Source organism: Biomphalaria glabrata, chromosome 14 (genome assembly GCF_947242115.1).
Source record: "Biomphalaria glabrata chromosome 14, xgBioGlab47.1, whole genome shotgun sequence".
Lineage (NCBI taxonomy): Eukaryota > Metazoa > Mollusca > Gastropoda > Planorbidae > Biomphalaria > Biomphalaria glabrata.
The window spans coordinates 34,887,375-34,909,126 of record NC_074724.1 but is presented as its reverse complement, the minus strand read 5'-3'; the positions used below and the strand labels follow the sequence as shown (position 1 = coordinate 34,909,126).

The 21,752-nt window shown below is 39.6% G+C and overlaps 2 protein-coding genes across 2 annotated transcripts; both read right to left on the bottom strand.

Moving 5' to 3' along the window:
* Positions 1-221: 221 nt before the first annotated feature.
* On the bottom strand, positions 222-7,190 carry LOC106076181 (uncharacterized). The gene is made up of 2 exons (XM_056011425.1): positions 6,971-7,190; positions 222-1,857 (listed from the first exon to the last, which is right to left on the bottom strand). The coding sequence occupies exons 1-2, from the start codon at positions 7,035-7,037 to the stop codon at positions 656-658; spliced, it is 1,269 nt and encodes a 422-aa protein (XP_055867400.1). The 5' UTR covers positions 7,038-7,190; the 3' UTR covers positions 222-655.
* A 2,485-nt stretch (positions 7,191-9,675) lies between these two features.
* On the bottom strand, positions 9,676-17,363 carry LOC106067190 (uncharacterized). The gene is made up of 2 exons (XM_056011061.1): positions 17,248-17,363; positions 9,676-11,706 (listed from the first exon to the last, which is right to left on the bottom strand). The coding sequence occupies exons 1-2, from the start codon at positions 17,312-17,314 to the stop codon at positions 10,661-10,663; spliced, it is 1,113 nt and encodes a 370-aa protein (XP_055867036.1). The 5' UTR covers positions 17,315-17,363; the 3' UTR covers positions 9,676-10,660.
* Between the last annotated feature and the right edge of the window lie 4,389 nt (positions 17,364-21,752).

Sequence of the window (21,752 nt, the reverse complement as noted above, 5' to 3'; positions counted from 1 at the left end):
AAACACAAATAGGGACAGATATATGTTGCCCAAGGGAGAGTATTTGTTTTGCAAAAGTGTAGCATATGGCTAACAAATTTGTCTCTTTAGATTCAATCTGATTCGCAAATTAAAAAATCCAGAAATTCCAATAAAAAACTTTGGTATTTAAATTTTTAAAAATCCTTTTAAATACAAAACAGGCTTATAAAAAAGGAAAAATAACCACACTGACATCTGTAGGCTATTTTCAACAATGTAGAATGTATTTCCATTATTTGATTTTAAACAATAATTAGTTACCAATAATTAATTGACAAATTGGTTAATTTTTAAATTCACTCCTGATTAGATAAATACAATGAACAATTGTTTAAATTTCTAGGAGAATGGGTGTAGGATAAATAGCGTGTTCATTTACCTAAGTAGACTAAACCCTATATATTTTGCAGTATCTGTGAATACTGAAAGATCAATGTCCTTGTTGGTATCAAACAAGGTAATTTTAAAAAATACAAAATTAGCTGCAATGACTAATACAACGAATTCCTTTTGTTATAAGAATTAAATATATAAAAGATGCAAATATGTGTTACCACATTTTATTTTAATTTAATAATTATAATTTTTTGTTTACTTCTAACTTCAGTATTGCGACACCACATGAGACATGTATTTATGACGGTAATTCACATAAATAACCCATATTATTTGCAAATTCAGTTAGTATAGGACATCCTACGTCAGCCAAGAGCCAATTTCTTCCTCTATAGTAAGCGATGCAGTTAACTTGTCGACCGTCTGTGCCTTCATTATCTCCCCAATTCAAATACGTCAGTTCTGTTTTGCTGTTTCTGTGTTTCCAATGTCCTTCCTGTTCCTCGTCACTTCCGCTGACGTATACAAACTCCACTTCACTTCTTGTCAACAAGTGGTCCCTCACGAATGCGTACTCCTCTGGCGAGTCAATTTCAGCCAAATAACCGCCACGAAACTCGCAAAACAAGAGAGCCAGGATGGGGGTCACAGAAGCGTGGTTTTTGGTCAGCCAGTATCTTTTGCCATTGTAAGGATGAGTTGGCGTTAAAAAAAGATTTTTGAGATGATCAAAAGTTGAAGTTATAATGTCTTTAAATCGAAGCATATCTTCAAGTTCTTCTTTCATAAGTGATATATTCATCTGCAGCTTTTCTAATATAATTCGGATACTGTTATTCGCTTCCTTCAATTGATCGTTGACATCTAGTTTAGTAGAGAGTAACTGATAGTTTTCAACAAGCTTAGTCAATTGATTTTTTTGATCTTCTAAATTTAAGTTTTTGGCATTTGCTTCGTTTAATTGAGATTGAAGATTGGTTGTATAGTTAGAACTCTGATTGATTTTATTGTCCAACTCGGCATGATATTTTGTTGTCAGGTTTATCTGAGTCCGAAGAAGTTCCACTTGGGTCATTAGATTCTGAACCATCTCAATGACTTGATCATTTTCTGGTTTCAAAGCCGTGATGATAGTGGAGTTAGAAAGAGCAACATGTTTGCCCATTTTGTTTAGCCCAGCGGCTTCACACTTGTACACGCCGGCTCTATCCACAGTCAGGAAATCCCAAACAAGTCCCAGAAATGATTTCCCCTTGTTGTCAATGACGCCGTAAACCTGTGTACGAGATGTATTGACATTTTCATAAACCTGAGAGTCGAAAGAAGTTATAGAGATGAGATCTTGGAACTCTGGATTGTCGGTTGTCTTGGAGTGAGCTAGGTTCAGGGATGTTACAAACACTAGATTTGTACTTTGATCCCGTGAGAACAAACATTCAACCTTCACATTTTTGGTCAGGCCGACTGTATAGATTGCAGGAGTAGCGTTCACCGTCAGCTCTGGAACATAAGACAAAACGTACGTTAATCAAATGGTTTTCACCTCTTCAGCTAAAAAGTATAAATAAACTAGCTTTACGAAGGATGACGTTTTGGCGCCGCCGTTTTGGCGCCAAGGTCGATTTGGCGCAGCCGTTTTGGCGCAAGGGACGTTTTGGCGCGAAATACATTATGTATGTTCATTTTATTATTTCTTTAAAAAGAATTATGCATATCTATGTTTTGCAGGAGTGTTTGTGTTCAGACATAGTTTTCACGTACAGAAGAAGAAATATTTGTGTCCGCTATTTTTGGTATTTAAGTTTGTTATGTAATTATTGTTAAATCTCTAATATTACACAACAGCAGGCTGCCATCCATACGTCATACTTAGAGTGGTCTGCACTAAACTTATCAAAAACATAGAGAGTTATCCTGCATGTGAAATTTTGTCTTTTCCTCACTTCTACTGGACTTTTCCCATTGTTAATATAGACTGCCACCAGGTTTTCAGTTAAAAACATAATAAAATGAAATGGCGAAAGTTTTTCTAGTCTGTCAGCGTGCTGGACAAATGATTAGTGAATGGTCCAAACTACGCGAGCTTATAAAGACGTAGGGAGCGAAGAGATTGAAAGAGAGGGGTAGATCTTGGGCCGCTCTCGGAATTTAAGATTAATGATTATAAATTCGCACCTAGGGATGTCAAGTTGAGTGCTAGAAACAGATTATCGTCTTACGCGTGAGAGAGGGAAGGGGTGGAGGAAAGAGTATATACAAGGAGTGAAATGTGCCCAGAAGAGAGGAGGTGGGATAGGTGTCACAGGTAATGACCAGTCCCAAGGAGATGATCGCTAGACACATGACGCCAGCGACCAGTGCTCGGTGCTGGTCTTGTCTTCATTTGTTTAACTCTACCTGCGTCAATGCAAGATGTGACACCCAAATCACCCTTACCCAATTTCTTAAAATATATCTTTTTCAAGTATCTTAGTGTCGTGAATTTGTTTCTATCTATTGTCGCCCCTAGTGTTTGTTTACATTGGTGGATTCACGTTAGAGTTTGTACTGACCACATTCCGTGTCTTGATCTTTACTATGTGTGGAGTTATTGTCGTCATTCAGCGTAATAAAGATTTAGATGTTAACATGGTTTTTGTTATATGAAAGTATGACACTAATGTCAAATAAATAGATTTTCTTTTGTAGAAAAAAATAGAAAAATGTCATCCAGTGAGATTACCAAAACTCACATATAAATAAAGGGGAGGGAATGTCATTACCATTCAGGAATCTGACTTACAGGCCTATTTTCATGAAGTAAACAAAATTTACTTATAAAAAAAATAATTCGCTTGACGATGTTAAAATTCATACTATAAATACAATATTACGGTTGAGTGAAATAAATACGCTATAAATACGTTATAAACGCTACGAGCTTATTAAATTATCGTCAAATTATATCTCGCGCCAAAAGGTCCCTAGCGCCAAAACTGCTCGCGCCAAAACGGCGTCGCCAAAGCGTCACGTTCCGGCTAGCTTGACACACCGGCTAGGCCTAATTCTCTTTCCCCAAAATATATTTATTGTTTTATGTTAGTCTTTTTTTTTTCGGGGGGGAGGGGTATGTTTTCATACTACTGGTTGGCGAAATTCAAACAGTTTTTGTTTCTTTTCAGTGCTTCAAGAACGATAATCAATGAAAATGAAACTATTACCAATATATTCGAGAGACCAGGGCATTGTCAAAGTAATACCGAGTTATGTAACATCTTTATACGTGTGAATAGTCCTGGCATGGATGTTGTGTTGTCTAAATACAGCTTCACTTATTCTATTGGCGTGAGACTGAAAATATCCAAGGTACACCACAATTACCTAAGTCAGTGATGCCCAGCCTAATTCGACCTGAGGGCCATTTTAATTTCCGACACTAGTGTCGCGGGCCACATGACCGAAAAGATACAAAAACGTAATGAAATGGAACTAAAACTATTTTATTAGAAACCCGCGGATCTAGCACTTACAGTAATTAGTGAGATGTTTGAAGTTTGTCTTCTTTTCTAGCCTTCGGAAAAATGGCTTCAATTCTCTACTTACAATGGGAGCAACATTATATCCAGTTTAACCACCGACTTATTTTCTTATCTCTTTTTGGCAACTATTCAATCCTTCAATCTCTAGGCGTAGTTTAACAATATTTTATTCGCGGATCAAATCAAGAATGCTGCCATATTTGTTTGTTTTTTTAAACAGCCACACTTTCTTTACAAATCAAATACATTGGCTTATTATCATGTTCCACAAAAAAGTAAAGATCCGTTCACTTTTCCTGTTAGATTATACATTTAGTCCCGTTTTATAAACACAATGTTAAAGGTCATGGTACCAATCCATCAGAGAAAAAGTTAGGGCCCTAACGTAGGTAAAAATAACTTTATCAACCCTTTGGAGAGGGGATATTCTACACTTTGTGCCGTCGTTTCTGCGGGCCGGATGGAATAACTTCGCGGGCCGGATGTGGCCCGCGGGCCGTATTTTGGGCATCACTGACCTAATTGATGCACTTGATAAACCTGAAGAAGTCAACTGGTATTTATTTACAGATGTGATGTTCATCTTGTCTCAATGTTCTTCGCTTACTTAGCAGTCTCTATCAATATTCTTCTTTCTCTCAGCCCTGGCCATCTTGTTCTTCATGTACCCGCATTCTGCAACGTCATTCGTCCGTCTGACTACGTCACTACTTTTTACCGTCGCTAAAGACAATGCACAATATATGTATTTACAAAACTAACATAATCGCTAAACTAAACTAGGTCACGACATCATGATTTTTTTTTATACATCATATTAATTGTTTTTCATACCTATAATCAGGGGCGGACTGGCTATATGGGCAAACGGGCAAATGCCCGGTGGGCCGGCACCAAATGGGCCTGTCTGGTCGCGATCGAAGAAAAGCAAATTTCAATGCAGACTTTAAAAAACACGTGACAGCAGCAAGACATATAGATGTCCGAACACGTTTTCTTTTTTATATTTTTTTAATATTTATATTTGAAATAATGGTCATATAGTATCAGGGCCTGTCCTAACAATGCGGGGTCCAATGCGAAACGGATTGCGCTGGGCCCAGTCTGGGTAAGGATAAGGATAATAAGTAAAATGAAGATTTTGAATTACAAAATAAATTCGTATTTGCATATTATTCATTCTTTACTAAGTACAAAAATCGTGATTAAATTATCTTTAGCCTATTTTACAAGCCTTGCCTGTAGCGAAGTCATATAATCAAAATTTGGTATCCAGCATAGATCACACTCAGTAACAAGAATTAGGCCTATCAAATTGTTAAATCTGTTTTCGTGAATTGTTTATCTCAAGTAATTCTTGATTAGTTTGAGGCGCGAAAAACATCTTCCACCAGATGACACAGTTGCGGGTATTGCATAATGCCTTTTTTTTTTAATCGCGTATAGGATTGGCGTTTTTCATATAGAATGATACCCCAAAAAGACAATTTTGTCTATATTTCAGGAGAATCTTATGAGTTTTCAGGAGATTTTGACATTAATCATTTCGGGAGATTTCCAGGGCTTTTTCTTATATTTTGCAATTTCAGGAGATTTCCAGAGCTCCTGGAAAATCAGGAGGCAGAGAGAATATAAGTTATAATGCTTTAATAATTTACACCTCGACTTAGCGCGGGGCCTACGAAAGTGCGGGTTCAGTGCGTCGCATAGGTTGCAGTGGCCTAAGGCAGGCCCTGTATAGTATATTCATATAAAATTCGCGTTTTTGAGAATGTACTAGGATGAAGCAAAAGCTGTTCACATTAAGTGCATTGAGTGCCTCTCTAACCCTTTGGCATTCCCTTATCTTTTAATGGAATGGGTTGCCTGAGTCAGACAGGAAAACCAACAACTTAGCAGAATTTAAGTCAGATCAACATGCATGGCTAGATTGACACATGAAATGCATGGGAGGTAATTATCTTTTGTTTTGAAAGTGTCTGTAATCAATAAGTAATACCAAAAAAGTTTCTAAAACTTTAAATAATTTAATCATTTCAAACTCATTAATGCTGATATGACACTGTTTATAGTTATAGTGTTCAGCCAACATAAGGTAAATTTATAAATAAAATACATTACGCAATCCTATGCAAGCACACAGCCAGTTTTCGATGCGTTATCAAGCTTTATATATAGGCCTATATTAGACTTACACATACACTTCATACCTCCACCCGAGAAAAGGGGTGGGGAGCGTTGAAGTCTAAACCATCACTCCTGCTAGACCTCATGGCCGGAAAGGGGAACGTTACTATACTTACTGCACCAGTGCATCGGGGGGGGGGGGGGGGGGGGAGGCGGTGTTGACCTTAACATCTCCCTCCAGGGGATTTCGAGGTTACCCCCCCCCCCCTTCATTAAAACAAAAACAAAAAAAAAAAGCAAACGACAGTTACCAAACTCTTTGAGAGTAGCTAAAACGGGTAGCAGAAAGGAAGCAGGATAATGCAATGTAGCTACCTCAGAATAGGCATTTTTTAAGCTTTAAATATTGGATATAATGTTAGGATCCGGGGCTTTGCTCACAGCGGTCCCCCAGATGTCTAGTGGGGGAGGGGGTGTACTGTCTTTCCGCTAGCTAAAGGAAATGCCTATTCTAGGTTTAAAAAACAACGGCCGAAATAATGAAAAGTCAATATGTAATGAAGATTAATTACGTACACAAACACACTCATATAAATATATATGTGCGGAGGGGAAAGAAAAAGAATCCCCCCCCCGGAAAAAAATGCTGACTACGCCCATGATATAACATGCCAATTGTGGGCCGGTTTATATAGTAATGCCCGGCCCGATTTTGATACCCAGTCCGCCCCTGCCAATAATTTTAAAGAATTTAACTTAAAAAATAAAATAGAAAATTGGATATGTTTTTTATAAACACATCAATATTATTTGTCAATATATATATCAAACTTTGTAATTTGTAATGACTATATATATTTATATTTAAAGGAAATATTCTAAGTTACATACATATATTGGTAAGCCCTTCTATTAAACAAATTATAACTAAATATACGATGATTGAACTAAATTGCTCTGTAAATTACCTGCTTTAAGCATTGGCACTATCACTGCACTGAACAGCGAGAAGATTGTACACAGATGTGCTGCCATTTTAGGCTATTTTCATGTTGTTTTGAGTCTAGTGTCCTCTGCTTTTTAAATGTCACAAATCACATAGACTCAGAGGCGTGGCCTTAATTATAATGCTTGTGTCTATGTGTATGTGTATATGTATGTAAATTTGTATATTTATATCAGAGAGAGTAAAACGGGACTGAGAGAGAGAGAGAGAGAGAGAGAGACTGTGAGAGTGATTGTATAGTAAAGGTAATGTTTTGTTTCTCATTGCAAAATAAAAGTCTGTAACACTCCCACCCCCCCCCCAAATGTGTAATAAAATAATAATTGAAAAGTAATACATTGTTAAGGTTGTACTATCTCTCATAAGCTCGAGAGCTAGAACGAAGAGTAAAATTTCTGCTGAAAATCTCATCCATTTTTCATTTTCTGAGTATGCTGATAACATTTTGACATTCACTAAGTTTAAGTGTCAGGCTGTTAGACAGGCGGCAAACGTTCCCACAAACCTGCGACAGGTGTCTGTTGAGATCAGTAGAACTAGAAAGAGCCACACGCTAGTGGTTTGGTTTCATTAACTTCGCTTGTTTCCTATTTTTGTGTTTGTATCGGCATGTATCAATTCCAACAACATTCTAATCTCAAATTCAATCATTACTAAATAGAAAATGAGTTGTCGGTACCAGGTTGGAGTGTGGATGGAGGACGTTAGGTGCAATCGCTAGCCTCCCCACTTTGAAATTCTCATACCATTTAGGGGGGGGGGCGTATTTTATTGGACATTTTTTGTTCTTGCCCTGATATCAAAAGCTCTAGTGAGTCCAGCAAGCCTACTTGTTAACTGCGATTTGCTAAATTATTTCTGTTATTTAAAATGTTAGGGAAGTTAATTGTAGTGTCCTTTTTACTGAATTGAATATTCAACTTATTGAAACGATATGTTTTCATCGAAATTCATGTTTTCTCTCTGTAATTTGTGTAAGTTGCTAATTACATTTAATATATACAAGTCGAGTTCCCATGTAAAATGACTTGACTTGTTCCTTTTGACTCCCAGTGGAGCATAAGGGCTGCAACATTATTTCGCCATCAGACTATGCTCTGGGCCAATTCCTTCCCATGCCCATCTTGCCACTTGGCCTACCAATCTTCTCCTTGCTTGCTTCGGTCGTCTGGTCTTTCTATTTCCATGTAAGTTCCAGTCTAGGGATTGATTTGCAATGCTTTCTATTGTTTTTCTCAATGTATGCCAAAATCCAGCCCCATTTTCGTAATTCTGATTTCTCGCAATTGAAATAGTTAAAGTGAAATATCAAGAAAGGTGTTCATCAATAACACCAGAAATAGCAACGAACAGAGGATATATTTCATAGATGGACTATCTTTCTTTTAAGTTTTGTATTCATTAACAAGGACTCAATTTATATAACTTTTTCCCCTGTAACTCAACCATAGGCGTAACCGGGGGGGGGGGGGTTGAACCCCCCTGAAATGAAATCCCTCTCCTCCCAATTGAGGTTAAATATTTTTTACCAGTAGCTGGGCTCCATTAATAAAGTGCAGTGAATAGTCATCTGCCGAAATAAAAAAATGACTAAATGTGGCTCAACAAAGATAGCTAAGACAGATTTTAAGAGTCAGTTATAGAGATCGGGTCTCAATCAAGGAAATCCTATGCCGAAATGGGAGTTGACCCTTTATTAAGGTTGTGACAGAGAGTCAAATGAGGTTTGCGGGACAAGTTCTCTGACAAAATGAATTACGCATAATAAGAGTTGCGACGACATGGAGGCTATTAGGAGGAAAGCGCAAACAGGGACATCCTAGTATAATCTGACTGGCACCACACTTTCATGGAGAACCTCAGAGCAGGTGGGAAGAGGCTTTAGACATTGCCAGTGACAAATTTTTGTAGAAGCAGCTTGCTGCCCAATGCGCCGAACGGCGCCTGGGGATCTAAGTAAGTACGAATAGCAGATTACGGTTTTAAACTAAAACTTTTTAATACCAGGATAATGCACTGTAGATACCTCAGAATATGCATTTTGTTGGCTTTCAATACCGGAAATAGTGCTTGGAGGCGGGACTCTGCCCGAACCCCGCTGAAGGAGCTCACAGCGCTCCACCAGACCCCTTTGATGACATGGTCGCGAAGTCTACAATTTTCCCGCTAACTCCAAGAAGAAAAAGAAACTCCCCCGCAACCCCCCCCCCCTAAACAATTCTGGCTACGCCCATGAACTCAACTGCTGGATTGCATGAGTGTGTTGTTATATTGTATAAATAGATATGTCCATATCTCTCTTGGTGTTTCTCTTCTTCTGCTAACGCGAATGTCTATCAGGGCTTATTACTTACACAACGGACACAATGAACTAAATACATTGAATAAAGATACTTTATAGCAGGCAATAATTTTATTGAATAAATATAATTTAGTTCATCCAGCCTTAAAGACACAACGTGCACTCCAATATTAACATCATAAAATATAGTTACAATTCCATGTTCAGAGTAAACTAAACTTCACAAAATACATATTGCAGCTTGTCCTTACTCTACAAGGACCAAACAACTACTGAAGTTTTTACTTTAGTGATCAGTCTCAAACCATAAGCGTTTCCGTTTAATGGCACGGGATGATCACAGTGAGTCTCAAACAATACTGTGACATCTCTTACCTATAAAAAATAATTAATTAATTAATTACTATTGAATGTTTACCGTTATTAAAAACAAACCAAAAAAGTAAGTGTTCCCCTTCCAGACCTTGGAGTCTATAGGGCATCTGTTTCTGTGTTACACGTTTAACAAGTTATCACGTGGCTACCTGGTCGTGCGGTTTGCGCACTGGACTGTCGTTCGGATTTATCGATGGTCGAGGGTTCAAATCCTGCCCGCTCCCATCCCCCGTCGTCCTGCGGGAGGTTTGGACTAGGAAGTAAACTATCTTCAACTCTGAAGGAACATCCGAAACATGTAAAACATTTTACAAACAAACATTTTACCATAACGACAAACCACCTTCATTCTCCCTCTCCATTAGAAATGGGTGGACTCAGAGGCGCCTAAAGATGACGAAATAAAAAAAAAACAGTCTTCACTAGGATTCGAACCTGGAACACTGGTCCGAAAGCCACTTTACCGCTCAGCCATCGCGCCTCAAAAAAACAAACAAAAAAAAAAACAATATAAAAAAGTGAGTTTGCATTTTACAAAAACTAATAAGCTGCCGATGTTGTCCGGTAAGCAATTCACGCCGAAGGGCAGTATTTCATATTCATCATTTTTGGTTCCAGTTTAAAAGAGTCTTCGCTATATTTGCAATCCCAAGAGCCAAGTTAGGAGAATCTTCCAGACCCCATTCAAGCATTGAACAAAGCTGCAAAACTATTTCTTAGTGAAATTTAGTTCAACAATTAAATCACTAATTAGAAAGAAAAAAAAAATTCTAATTAAGATCTTTAAAAAACAAGATAAAGTACAAGCAAATAGAACGAACGCCTATCAAATTTAAAATGTACATCGAACACAACGTTTCATTTTACTGTTACATTCAGACTAAGTATTTCACATGGTTTAGATCAGTGATTCCCAAAGTGGTCTATATAGACCCCCAGGGGTCTACGAGAGAAGAAAGTTTGGGAACCACTGGTTTAGATCCTTTGCGGTACTTCACAGAGGAATGCAACAGAGCTATCAAAAGCGTAGAGGGTGTCACAGGAAATATCGACATAGAGCCAATTTTGTGATCTATAGTAAGCCATACAATTTTCAAGTTGACCCCAATTTGGCTCACTGGGACCCCAATTAAAGTATTTGACATTAGTTTTACTGTAGTTGTGAACCCAAACTCCTTCCTGAGCTGCGTCTGTTCCACTGACAAACACTGCGCTGTAAGAAGTTCCCACCAACAGGTTGTCTCTCACAAAATTATATTCCTCCGCGGAGTCGATTTCTGCCAGATAACCGCCAAGTAGTCCGCATGTCAAGATTGAAAACAAATAGTTCGTGTTACCATGAGTTTTGGTAAGCAGATAACGCGATCCGTTAAACTCAGAGGAAGAGGTAAATAATACGTTTTGTGCGTTTATGTATCTATTCGGGTCAGTTTTAGTTCGTTGAATTAAGTCTGTAAGCTGTTTAGTGGTCAAGTTCATCTGCTCTTGAGTTTGGGTCACTAATTCGGCCAGTTGTTTGTTTTCTTTTTCTAATTTATTGTTTTTAGCTTCTGTTGCATTCACTGCATGTTGCAGTAGTTCCACATGTTGTGTTAGTTTCTGAAGCTGGTCAACTAACTGTTTCGTATCGGGATATATGGCGTTAACACTGGCATTACTGAATTCTGATACGGGTTTTCCCATTTGATTGATACCATGAGCTTCACACCGGTACGCACCAGCAGTATCGACTTTCGGATATTCCCATTGGATTCCAAGAAAAGATTTATTTATATTGTCTATTGCACCAAAAACCTGAGTGTTGGGATTGTTTTGTATTTCCCCGTTTATCTGTGAGTCGAAATTGTTGATCGATAAAACATCGATGTAGTCTGGTTCGATTTTACTTTCTGAGTGAGACAGAGTCAAGGACGTTAAAAAAGTCAAAGGTGAACTTTTGTCACGTGAAAATAAGCATTCCACTTTAAGATTCTTGGTCAAACCAATATCGACTGTTGAAGGTATTACCTGAGTAACCAATGCTGAAAATAGCATGAAATAGTTAATTGTTATTATAATTGCCAAAAAAAAAAATATTTTGAAATAAGTCTAGGTATTGCTTACAAAGTCAGTACCAGGAAGAGAGAAATAACAAAGAGAATTACAATGGCGATTGGACCCGAGGAAGAGCTTCTGACCGTTGTCGAAAAACGCATGCAAAGAACTTACGGCCGTATCGCAAGGTCCAAGCTCAGAACACTTTGCAAGTTAATAAAATAAATGAGGGGTGCACAAAGGAACTGATGGGAATACCTCAATACCATATCAAGGAATGGACGGGCCAATGAGTACAGGAGACCAATCTTTGCAAATGGAATACCATATCAAGGAATGGACGGGCCAATGAGTACAGGAGACCAATCTTTGCAAATGGAATACCATATCAAGGAATGGACGGGCCAATGAGTACAGGAGACCAATCTTTGCAAATGGAATACCATATCAAGGAATGGACGGGCCAATGAGTACAGGAGACCAATTTTTGCAAATGGAATACCATATCAAGGAATGGACGAACCAATGAGTACAGGAGACCAATCTTTGCAAATGGAATACCATATCAAGGAATGGATGGGCCAATGAGTGCAGGAGACCAATCTTTGCAAATGGAATACCATATCAAGGAATGGATGGGCCAATGAGTGCAGGAGACCAATCTTTGCAAATGGAATACCATATCAAGGAATGGACGGGCAAATGAGTACAGGAGACCAATCTTTGCAAAAGGAATACCATATCAAGGAATGGATGGGCCAATGAGTACAGGAGACCAATCTTTGCAAATGGAATACCATATCAAGGAATGGACGGGCCAATGAGTACAGGAGACCAATCTTTGCAAATGGAATACCATATCAAGGAATGGACGGGCCAATGAGTACAGGAGACCAATCTTTGCAAATGGAATACCATATCAAGGAATGGATGGGCCAATGAGTACAGGAGACCAATCTTTGCAAATGGAATACCATATCAAGGAATGGACGGGCCAATGAGTAGGAGACCAATCTTTGCAAATGGAATACCATATCAAGGAATGGACGGGCCAATGAGTACAGGAGACCAATCTTTGCAAATGGAATACCATATCAAGGAATGGACGGGCCAATAAGTACAGGAGACCAATCTTTGCAAATGGAATACCATATCAAGGAATGGACGGGCCAATGAGTACAGGAGACCAATCTTTGCAAATGGAATACCATATCAAGGAATGGATGGGCCAATGAGTACAGGAGACCAATCTTTGCAAATGGATTACCATATCAAGGAATGGACGGGCCAATGAGTACAGGAGACCAATCTTTGCAAATGGAATACCATATCAAGGAATGGACGGGCCAATGAGTATAGGAGACCAATCTTTGCAAATGGAATACCATATCAAGGAATGGACGGGCCAATAAGTACAGGAGACCAATCTTTGCAAATGGAATATCATATCAAGTAATGGATGGGCCAATGAATTAAAGAGACCAATTGTAAAAGGTTCTATTGTGCGTTAACGTAGTATTATACTATTACACATAAGGCTGGTTACTATTAGAGTGTCGCGAATGCGTAGACTGCTGGGTTCGTGCTTCCTGGAGTCACACTTGACACGTGACAGAACACAGACATTACAGATTGACTCAAGTTCTCTTTGGCAGACAAATATAATGTTTAGTTACTGACGATAATAACAATACTGAACCTTATTGGCAGTTACATGTAGACTTCCGATGTGAAACATAATTACATCCGCATAACAGCGGTATTGAATGTCCAAGAGGATTAGTAACAGAATGAATTACAAGTAACGTCCGTAACACAGCGGGTAACAATCAACTTCACAGTTACTACTTGACTCTCTAAATCCAGAGAAAAACTATCAAAATACATAAATCCGTACTGGACCAGAAGATACTACTTGACTCAAAGTTACAACTCGACTAACCAAGTCGCTACCACTAGGATAATACGTAACTACCTCGTTCAGAGGACTCTTTCTGACTGAACTGACTTGACTGACTGACTTGACTTACTGACTTGGCTGACTTTACTGACTGACTTTACTGACTGACTTGACTGAACTGACTTGACTGAACTGACTTGACTGACTGACAGACTGACTTGACTGACTGACTTGACTGACTGACTTGACTGACTGACTTGACTAAACTGAACTGAACTGAACTGACTTGACTGGACTGACTGGACTGACTTGACTGACTGACTTGACTGAACTGACTGACTTGACTGACTGACTTGACTGAACTGACATGACTGAACTGACATGACTGAACTGACTTGACTGACTGAACTGACTTGACTTACTAAACTCAAAGTCAACTTTAGTCATTCTACTTCCTGTTTTCTACATCAGGAATTCCACGTGTCTTTTAACCTCTTAACCTGACGTGAACATTAAATCAGGCAATGTCAACTGAGACAGTGACACCAATCTTAGCAAATGACAGAAAGGAATAGATAGAGACTGTTGACATACCAGGCGGGGGAAGGTGAATTAACCATTTAACGAAAATTGATGGTTAAAATTATTTTTATTAATTTCATAAGTAACAGACACTAAACGTTTTGATAATAAATTAAGTAGGCTAAATATGAGATTAGACATTCAGTTTAGTTTCGAATACACATGAAGTTTTCGTTTCTTTATGGTGGGCCGCTGAGCGAGCGATTGGCTTCTAAATCTGGGTGTCACGGGTTCCAATGTCGGCAAAAATAGTTTTTTTTTTTTTTTAATTTCGGGATCTCTTGGACCCCCCTTTAGTCTGACCAACTTTAATGACATCAGCTTTTGGGGGAAGTATATCGGTTGGTCGTTGTGATTGCCACATAACTTTTACATTAATCATTGGCGCATAAAAGTAGGTGATATTTACATCGTCAGACCTGTATATCGCAAGGCCTGATAGGATTGTTCGACTTCTTATTTTCTAACAGATAATGCAAAGGACAATTAATGAGCTTTTAGACCTTAAACACATCTACACCATGAGACAGCGACACAAGACCTTAAAGACATCTACACCATGAGACAGCGACACAAGACCTTAAAGACATCTACACCATGAGACAGCGACACAAGACCTTCAACACATCTACACCATGAGACAGAGACACAAGAATTTAAAGACATCTACACCATGAGACAGTGACACAAGACCTTAAACACATCTACACCAAGAGGCAGTGACACAAGAACTTCAACACATCTACACCCCGAGACAGCGACACAAGACCTTAAACACATCTACATCATGAGACAGTGACATAAGACATTCAACACATCTACACCCCGAGACAGCGACACAAGACCTTAAACACATCTACATCATGAGACAGTGACACAAGACATTCAACACATCTACACCATGAGACAGTGACACAAGACCTTAAACACATCTACACCAAGAGGCAGTGACACAAGAACTTCAACACATCTACACCCCGAGACAGCGACACAAGACTTTAAACACATCTACACCATGAGACAGCGACACAAGACCTTCAACACGTCTACTCTATGAGACAGCGACACAAGACCTTCAACACGTCTACACCATGAGACAGCGACACAAGACCTTCAACACATCTACACCATGAGACAGCGACACAAGACCTTCAACACATCTACACCATGAGACAGCGACACAAGACCTTAAACACGTCTACACCATGAGACAGCGACACAAGACCTACAACACATCTATACCATGAGACAGCGACACAAGACCTTCAACACATCTACACCATGAGACAGCGACACAAGTCCTTCAACACGTCTACATCATGAGACAGCGACACAAGACCTACAACACATCTATACCATGAGACAGCGACACAAGACCTTAAAGACATCTACACCCCGAGACAGCGACACAAGACCTTAAACACATCTACACCATGAGACAGCGACACAAGACCTAAACACATCTACATCATGAGACAGAGACACAAGACCATAAACACATCTACACCATGAGACAGCGACACAAGTCCTTCAACACATCTACATCATGAGACAGAGACACAAGACCTACAACACATCTATACCATGAGACAGCGACACAAGACCTTAAACACATCTACACCATGAGACAGCGACACAAGACCTACAAAACATCTATACCATGAGACAGCGACACAAGACCTTAAACACATCTACACCATGAGACAGCGACACAAGACCTTAAACACATCTACACCATGAGACAGCGACACAAGACCTACAACACATCTATACCATGAGACAGCGACACAAGACCTTCAACACATCTACACCATGAGACAGCGACACAAGACCTACAACACATCTATACCATGAGACAGCGACACAAGACCTTCAACACATCTACATCATGAGACAGCGACACAAGACCTTAAACACATCTACACCATGAGACAGCGACACAAGACCTTAAATACATCTACACCATGAGACAGCGACACAAGACCTTCAACACATCTACACCATGAGACAGCGACACAAGACCTTCAACACATCTACACCATGAGACAGCGACACAAGACCTACAACACATCTATACCATGAGACAGCGACACAAGACCTTCAACACATCTACATCATGAGACAGCGACACAAGACCTTAAACACATCTACACCATGAGACAGCGACACAAGACCTACAACACATCTATACCATGAGACAGCGACACAAGACCTTCAACACATCTACACCATGAGACAGCGACACAAGACCTACAACACATCTATACCATGAGACAGCGACACAAGACCTTCAACACATCTACACCATGAGACAGCGACACAAGACCTACAACACATCTATACCATGAGACAGCGACACAAGACCTTCAACACATCTACATCATGAGACAGCGACATAAGACCTTAAACACATCTACACCATGAGACAGCGACACAAGACCTACAACACATCTACACCATGAGACAGCGACACAAGACCTTAAACACATCTACACCATGAGACAGCGACACAAGACCTTAAACTCATCTACACCATGAGACAGCGACACAAGACCTACAACACATCTATACCATGAGACAGCGACACAAGACCTTCAACACATCTACACCATGAGACAGCGACACAAGACCTTAAACACATCTACACCATGAGACAGCGACACAAGACCTTAAACTCATCTACACCATGAGACAGCGACACAAGACCTTAAACACATCTACACCATGAGACAGCGACACAAGACCTTAAACACATCTACACCATGAGACAGCCACACGAGACCTTAAACACATCTACACCATGAGACAGCGACACAAGACCTTAAACTCATCTACACCATGAGACAGCGACACAAGACCTTAAACACATCTACACCATGAGACAGCGACACAAGACCTTAAACTCATCTACACCATGAGACAGCGACACAAGACCTTAAACTCATCTACACCATGAGACAGCAACATAATTCCAACGAAATATAATTGGGTGTCATTTAAAAAAAAAGGCTAAAATTTATACGTATCTAGATTCATAACACTCTACCTGCTTTGAGAAACGGCAGACAAAACAATGTCACCAGAGCAACAATAACATTCCGTAGGAAAGCCATAGTCGTTGATAAGTTGGCTGAACAATGACTCACTCTACTGACTCTGACAGCCGATAATATTGCAGATCATTTTTTAGGGTAGCGAGGATATGACATAGTCGTAGACAGGTTGGGAGATACCTCTGTGAATAGGAGCTCTTTGATAGTCGTAGACGGGGTGGGAGATATCTCTGTGAATAGGGGCTCTTTATGTTAATACTATCTTATAAATTAGAGATGCCCTACTTAGTTCCATGTGTCAGTCTAGTCTTGCGTATTAATCAGTGACTTAAACCATGCTGAGTTTGAGGTTTTATTTGCCATTTCAGGTAACCCATTCTATACCCTACCCCTCTAATGGCATAAAGAAGAAGGATAACTTGTAAGAATTTGATACCTATGAATAAATAAGAAATATTTCTTTATCTCCGTGTCTTTCTGAGTATTTTTTTTAATGTGCATATGTACGCTAAACTGAAACACACAAACACACACAAATGAACACACACACAAACACACACATATTTGCAAAGTAACCACAGCGTTCGCACAAACAAAAAAAAAAAAAAAAAAAAAAAAACTAACAAAAAAACACAGACAAAAAAGAAGAAGTCATTCAAACATGTACAAATCTCACTCACACACATATACATCATTGTGTTTTTCGGTGTCAGGGTGCTAATATTTTAATTTTATGTGATTACTTTTGTCAATTTATAAACAATAAAATTATGTCTGCTTCAGACAAACGTCCTAAACCAGTAAACTATATCCAAAAAAAAAGTTGGATTCACTTCTGACTGTTTTTTTTATCTATAACTAAAATTGTGTTTGACATAAACCTGAGCAGTGAGAAAACTCATTATTAATTTATTAATTCTGTCGACAGACAGTGAATTTTTTTATTTTTTTTTCATTTCCTATCACTTGTAAACAATACAAAATCGGCTGCGTTTAGTTGACAATTGCATCAGAGAACTTCTGGCGAAGGAGGCTCATTAACATTGTTTGGCTAGCCACCAAATAAAATGACCCCAAACCTTCGCTGCCTTGCTGCAACCCGGGAAAGGCTTCAGGGATCAACCCTGAGAAAGGTCATGACTGGACACTGGGTAATTTATCACCTTCACCCAACCCTTGTTCCAGTGTTACCTAAACATTTTCCGTGACGGAACACTCCGCACATTCTAAGTATTTAGCGGAATACTTTACTTATTTATTTTTAGGGAGATTTATTCACGTGGTAGCCTACTACTTAATTATTTCGGTAGCTCGTGGAACAAATATTTGGGAACCACTGCCCTACTCTGCTGAACCGTTGGGGTACAACACAAGATCTGTTGACCGTCTGTGTTATACTCTTAATGAGACTACGCTTCATAGCCATTTTTTGTTTATTTAAGGGACATAACCACATATAAAAAGCAGAACTCGCCATTACTCTGAATGAATGAATACTGACTTTAAATCTGTATATCGTTTTCGACGTTGTAATAGAATTCTAATACATGGATTGGAAGTAAAAAAAAATAATTAATCTATTAATAGCCACCACTATACTATAAATAAACTTAGACAAGCGATGGGCTTGGTCTGGATAGCTATGTAATATAGGCAAGTCCAATCCATCCATCCCAGTGGCGCTACAGCCCATGTAGGGCTCTGGCCTGCTTCAACACATCCTTCCATTCAGATCTCTCCTGGGCCTTTCGTCTCCACGCCCTATCCCCAAGCTGTTGCAGATCTGCCTCCACATCATCTATCCATCGCCTTCCGGGTCTGCCTTTGGGTTGCCTGCCTTTTGGTTTTTGCCTGTATACAATTTTCGCTCCCCTGTTATCTGACATTCTTTCAAGGTGACCTGGCCAACGTAGTCTGTTCTTTTTTATTTCGTTCACTATTGGTGGGTCTTCATACAATTGATATATCTCACGGTTAGTGCGTGTCCTCCACCCTGTTTCATCTTGTATGGCACCATAGATTTTCCTAACAATTTTTCGTTCCCAAGTATTTAGTAGATTTTCGGTTGTCTTTGTCAGGTTCCAGGTTTCACTTGCATACATCGCTGCTGGTCTTTTTTATTAATATATGCAAGTGCCTTTTTTTTTACCAGAAAATGATTGACTGTTGTACTATCACCTGCCCAACGGCTAGAGAGTAACCAAAGTATCAACGATTGCAATTAGCAATATAGAGTAGCACCTTTTGAGGCAGTGTAGACCACGGCACCGAAACTCTAGAACACCAAGCTCGAGCATTAGGTTAGTTCAGGATACTGCCAAGAGAGGCTTTTCATCTCTTTAACCGCCTCACCTTGGATGACAATGATCTTGAAAATCTTGCTCTTCCTTCTGTTTATATTAAGATCCAGTCTAGATCCTGCATCTGCTGGTGTGTCTGAGATAGAAGAGCCTGGTCATCTGCGAAGTCGAGGTCGTCTAGCTGTTACCGAATATTCCTATAGATCCTGTTTCACTTCTGGTCTGTTGATGTCCTAAGGACCCAATCTATAGCGAACAACCTTTGCCTTACTCCTGTTTTAATTTGGAATGAATCGGTCAGTTGTCGACGCATCAATATATATTGACGACAGAAAACAGATACTTACACCACGGCAAAGTGATAATCCAGACAGACAGGTCACAATCCATCGAGTATCACCTTTTGAGGCAGTATAGACCATGACACTGTAACTCTAGAACACAAAGTGAAACCAATACTGACGACAGAAAACAAATACTTACACATACGTCAAAGTGATAATCCCGACAGACAGGTCACAATCCATCGAGTATCACCTTTTGAGGCAGTATAGACCATGACACTGTAACTCTAGAACACAAAGTGAAACCAATACTGACGACAGAAAACAAATACTTACACATACGGCAAAGTGATAATCCCGACAGACAGATCACAATCCATAATATCAGTCAAAATAGTGGCAAATAGATATTCGCTCCATATCCAGATTGAATAAAATATAGTGCAATAAAAGAAAATGCACCAAAGTATTGTTCACATGTCGGATTTGAGTTGTCAGAAGTAGCTAGGTAAGTGTGTCGGTAGCCTGCGGATGATAAGCCGCAGACAAAAACAAACCTTACAATTACCGGGACAAAAGACTAGTAAACAAAAGAATGTATAGTGTAGACACCTGAGATACTAGCTTAATGATTTAGTAAATAAAATTTTTTTAGGCAAGAGGATGAGGGGGTTCAGGAGAGAGGTTCAGACCAAACGTGGCTATTTCGGATGTAAGGGGGAAAGACTCGCTTCCTGTTCATTGGGGAGAAGGGGGGGGGGGTACAACTAAGTTTAACAGCATATACACCAAGTCTTTACAAGAGGATTCAGTTGTAGTCGTGTATATTTTTAAAACATCTACTGACAGAAGTCGAAACGTCTTGACCCACGCCAGTTTGCTTACAAACCGTAGAGAAGTGCAGAAGATGCAATTCTATTTATGCTGAATCGTCTATACCATCATCTTGATACTTCGTCAGAGTATTATAAGTTGAATTTACATTACCATTCAATAGTGTACAGACGCAAAACACGGTACAAAAACTATCTAAATTGAACGTTAGCAAAACATACCAGCTTGGATTCTAAACTTTCTTATCGAACAACCACTATATATAAAAGAGAACGGACATGTGTCAGGCACGAGAGAGCATAGCGCGGGGCCTATGAAAGTGCGAGGCCCGCTTAGGTTGCAGTGACATAAGACCGGCCTTGTCAAGAAGTGTTTACTATATATCTCGAGTAATCGTTCGCAAGTAACCATTAATGAGCCAAGAAAAAAAACCTGACAAACAGTGGCGTAGTTATGGGGGGGGGGGGAGAAGGGGGGGGAGAATTTGAAAAAAACTCTTGGGCCCCACTTGAGGGGAGGGGCCCAAATGTGTATTTTTAAATTAAATATTAAATTTTACGCAAAATGCAGGGGTCCCCAAAGACGTCAAGCCCCCCCCCGGGCCCCCAAAATGATGGAACATTTCTAGCTACGCCCCTGCTGACAAAATCCCTATTCACGAGAAGCGTATTGAAGAGTATATCATTTAAAGATAAGCCAGGCCCCTTGTAACCTGCTTCCAACGTCACTAGACAAACCATCACTAGAATGTCGGTAGTGGGGAAAGCCGTTAGGGCACCGAGATCTGGAGGCTAATGCCTAACAGATGGCAAGACGCGTAAACAGTTGGAGAGATTGGATTCAAACCGAGATACCTAGACGATACTGGTTGTTGGCCTATGCCCAACGGGACCACAGTCACCACAGGCAGAGATGAGAGATTAGGTGTGGTGACGTCAACAACTATGTGGGTGGTGTCCACTAATGTGTGGATGGCATCACTAGTTAACTGCAACAACCAATCCTCTCCGTCAGTGGTAGATGACTAATGCTGTAAGGTTTTCGCCCCCATCACATTTAGAAAGACACACACACGTTTGA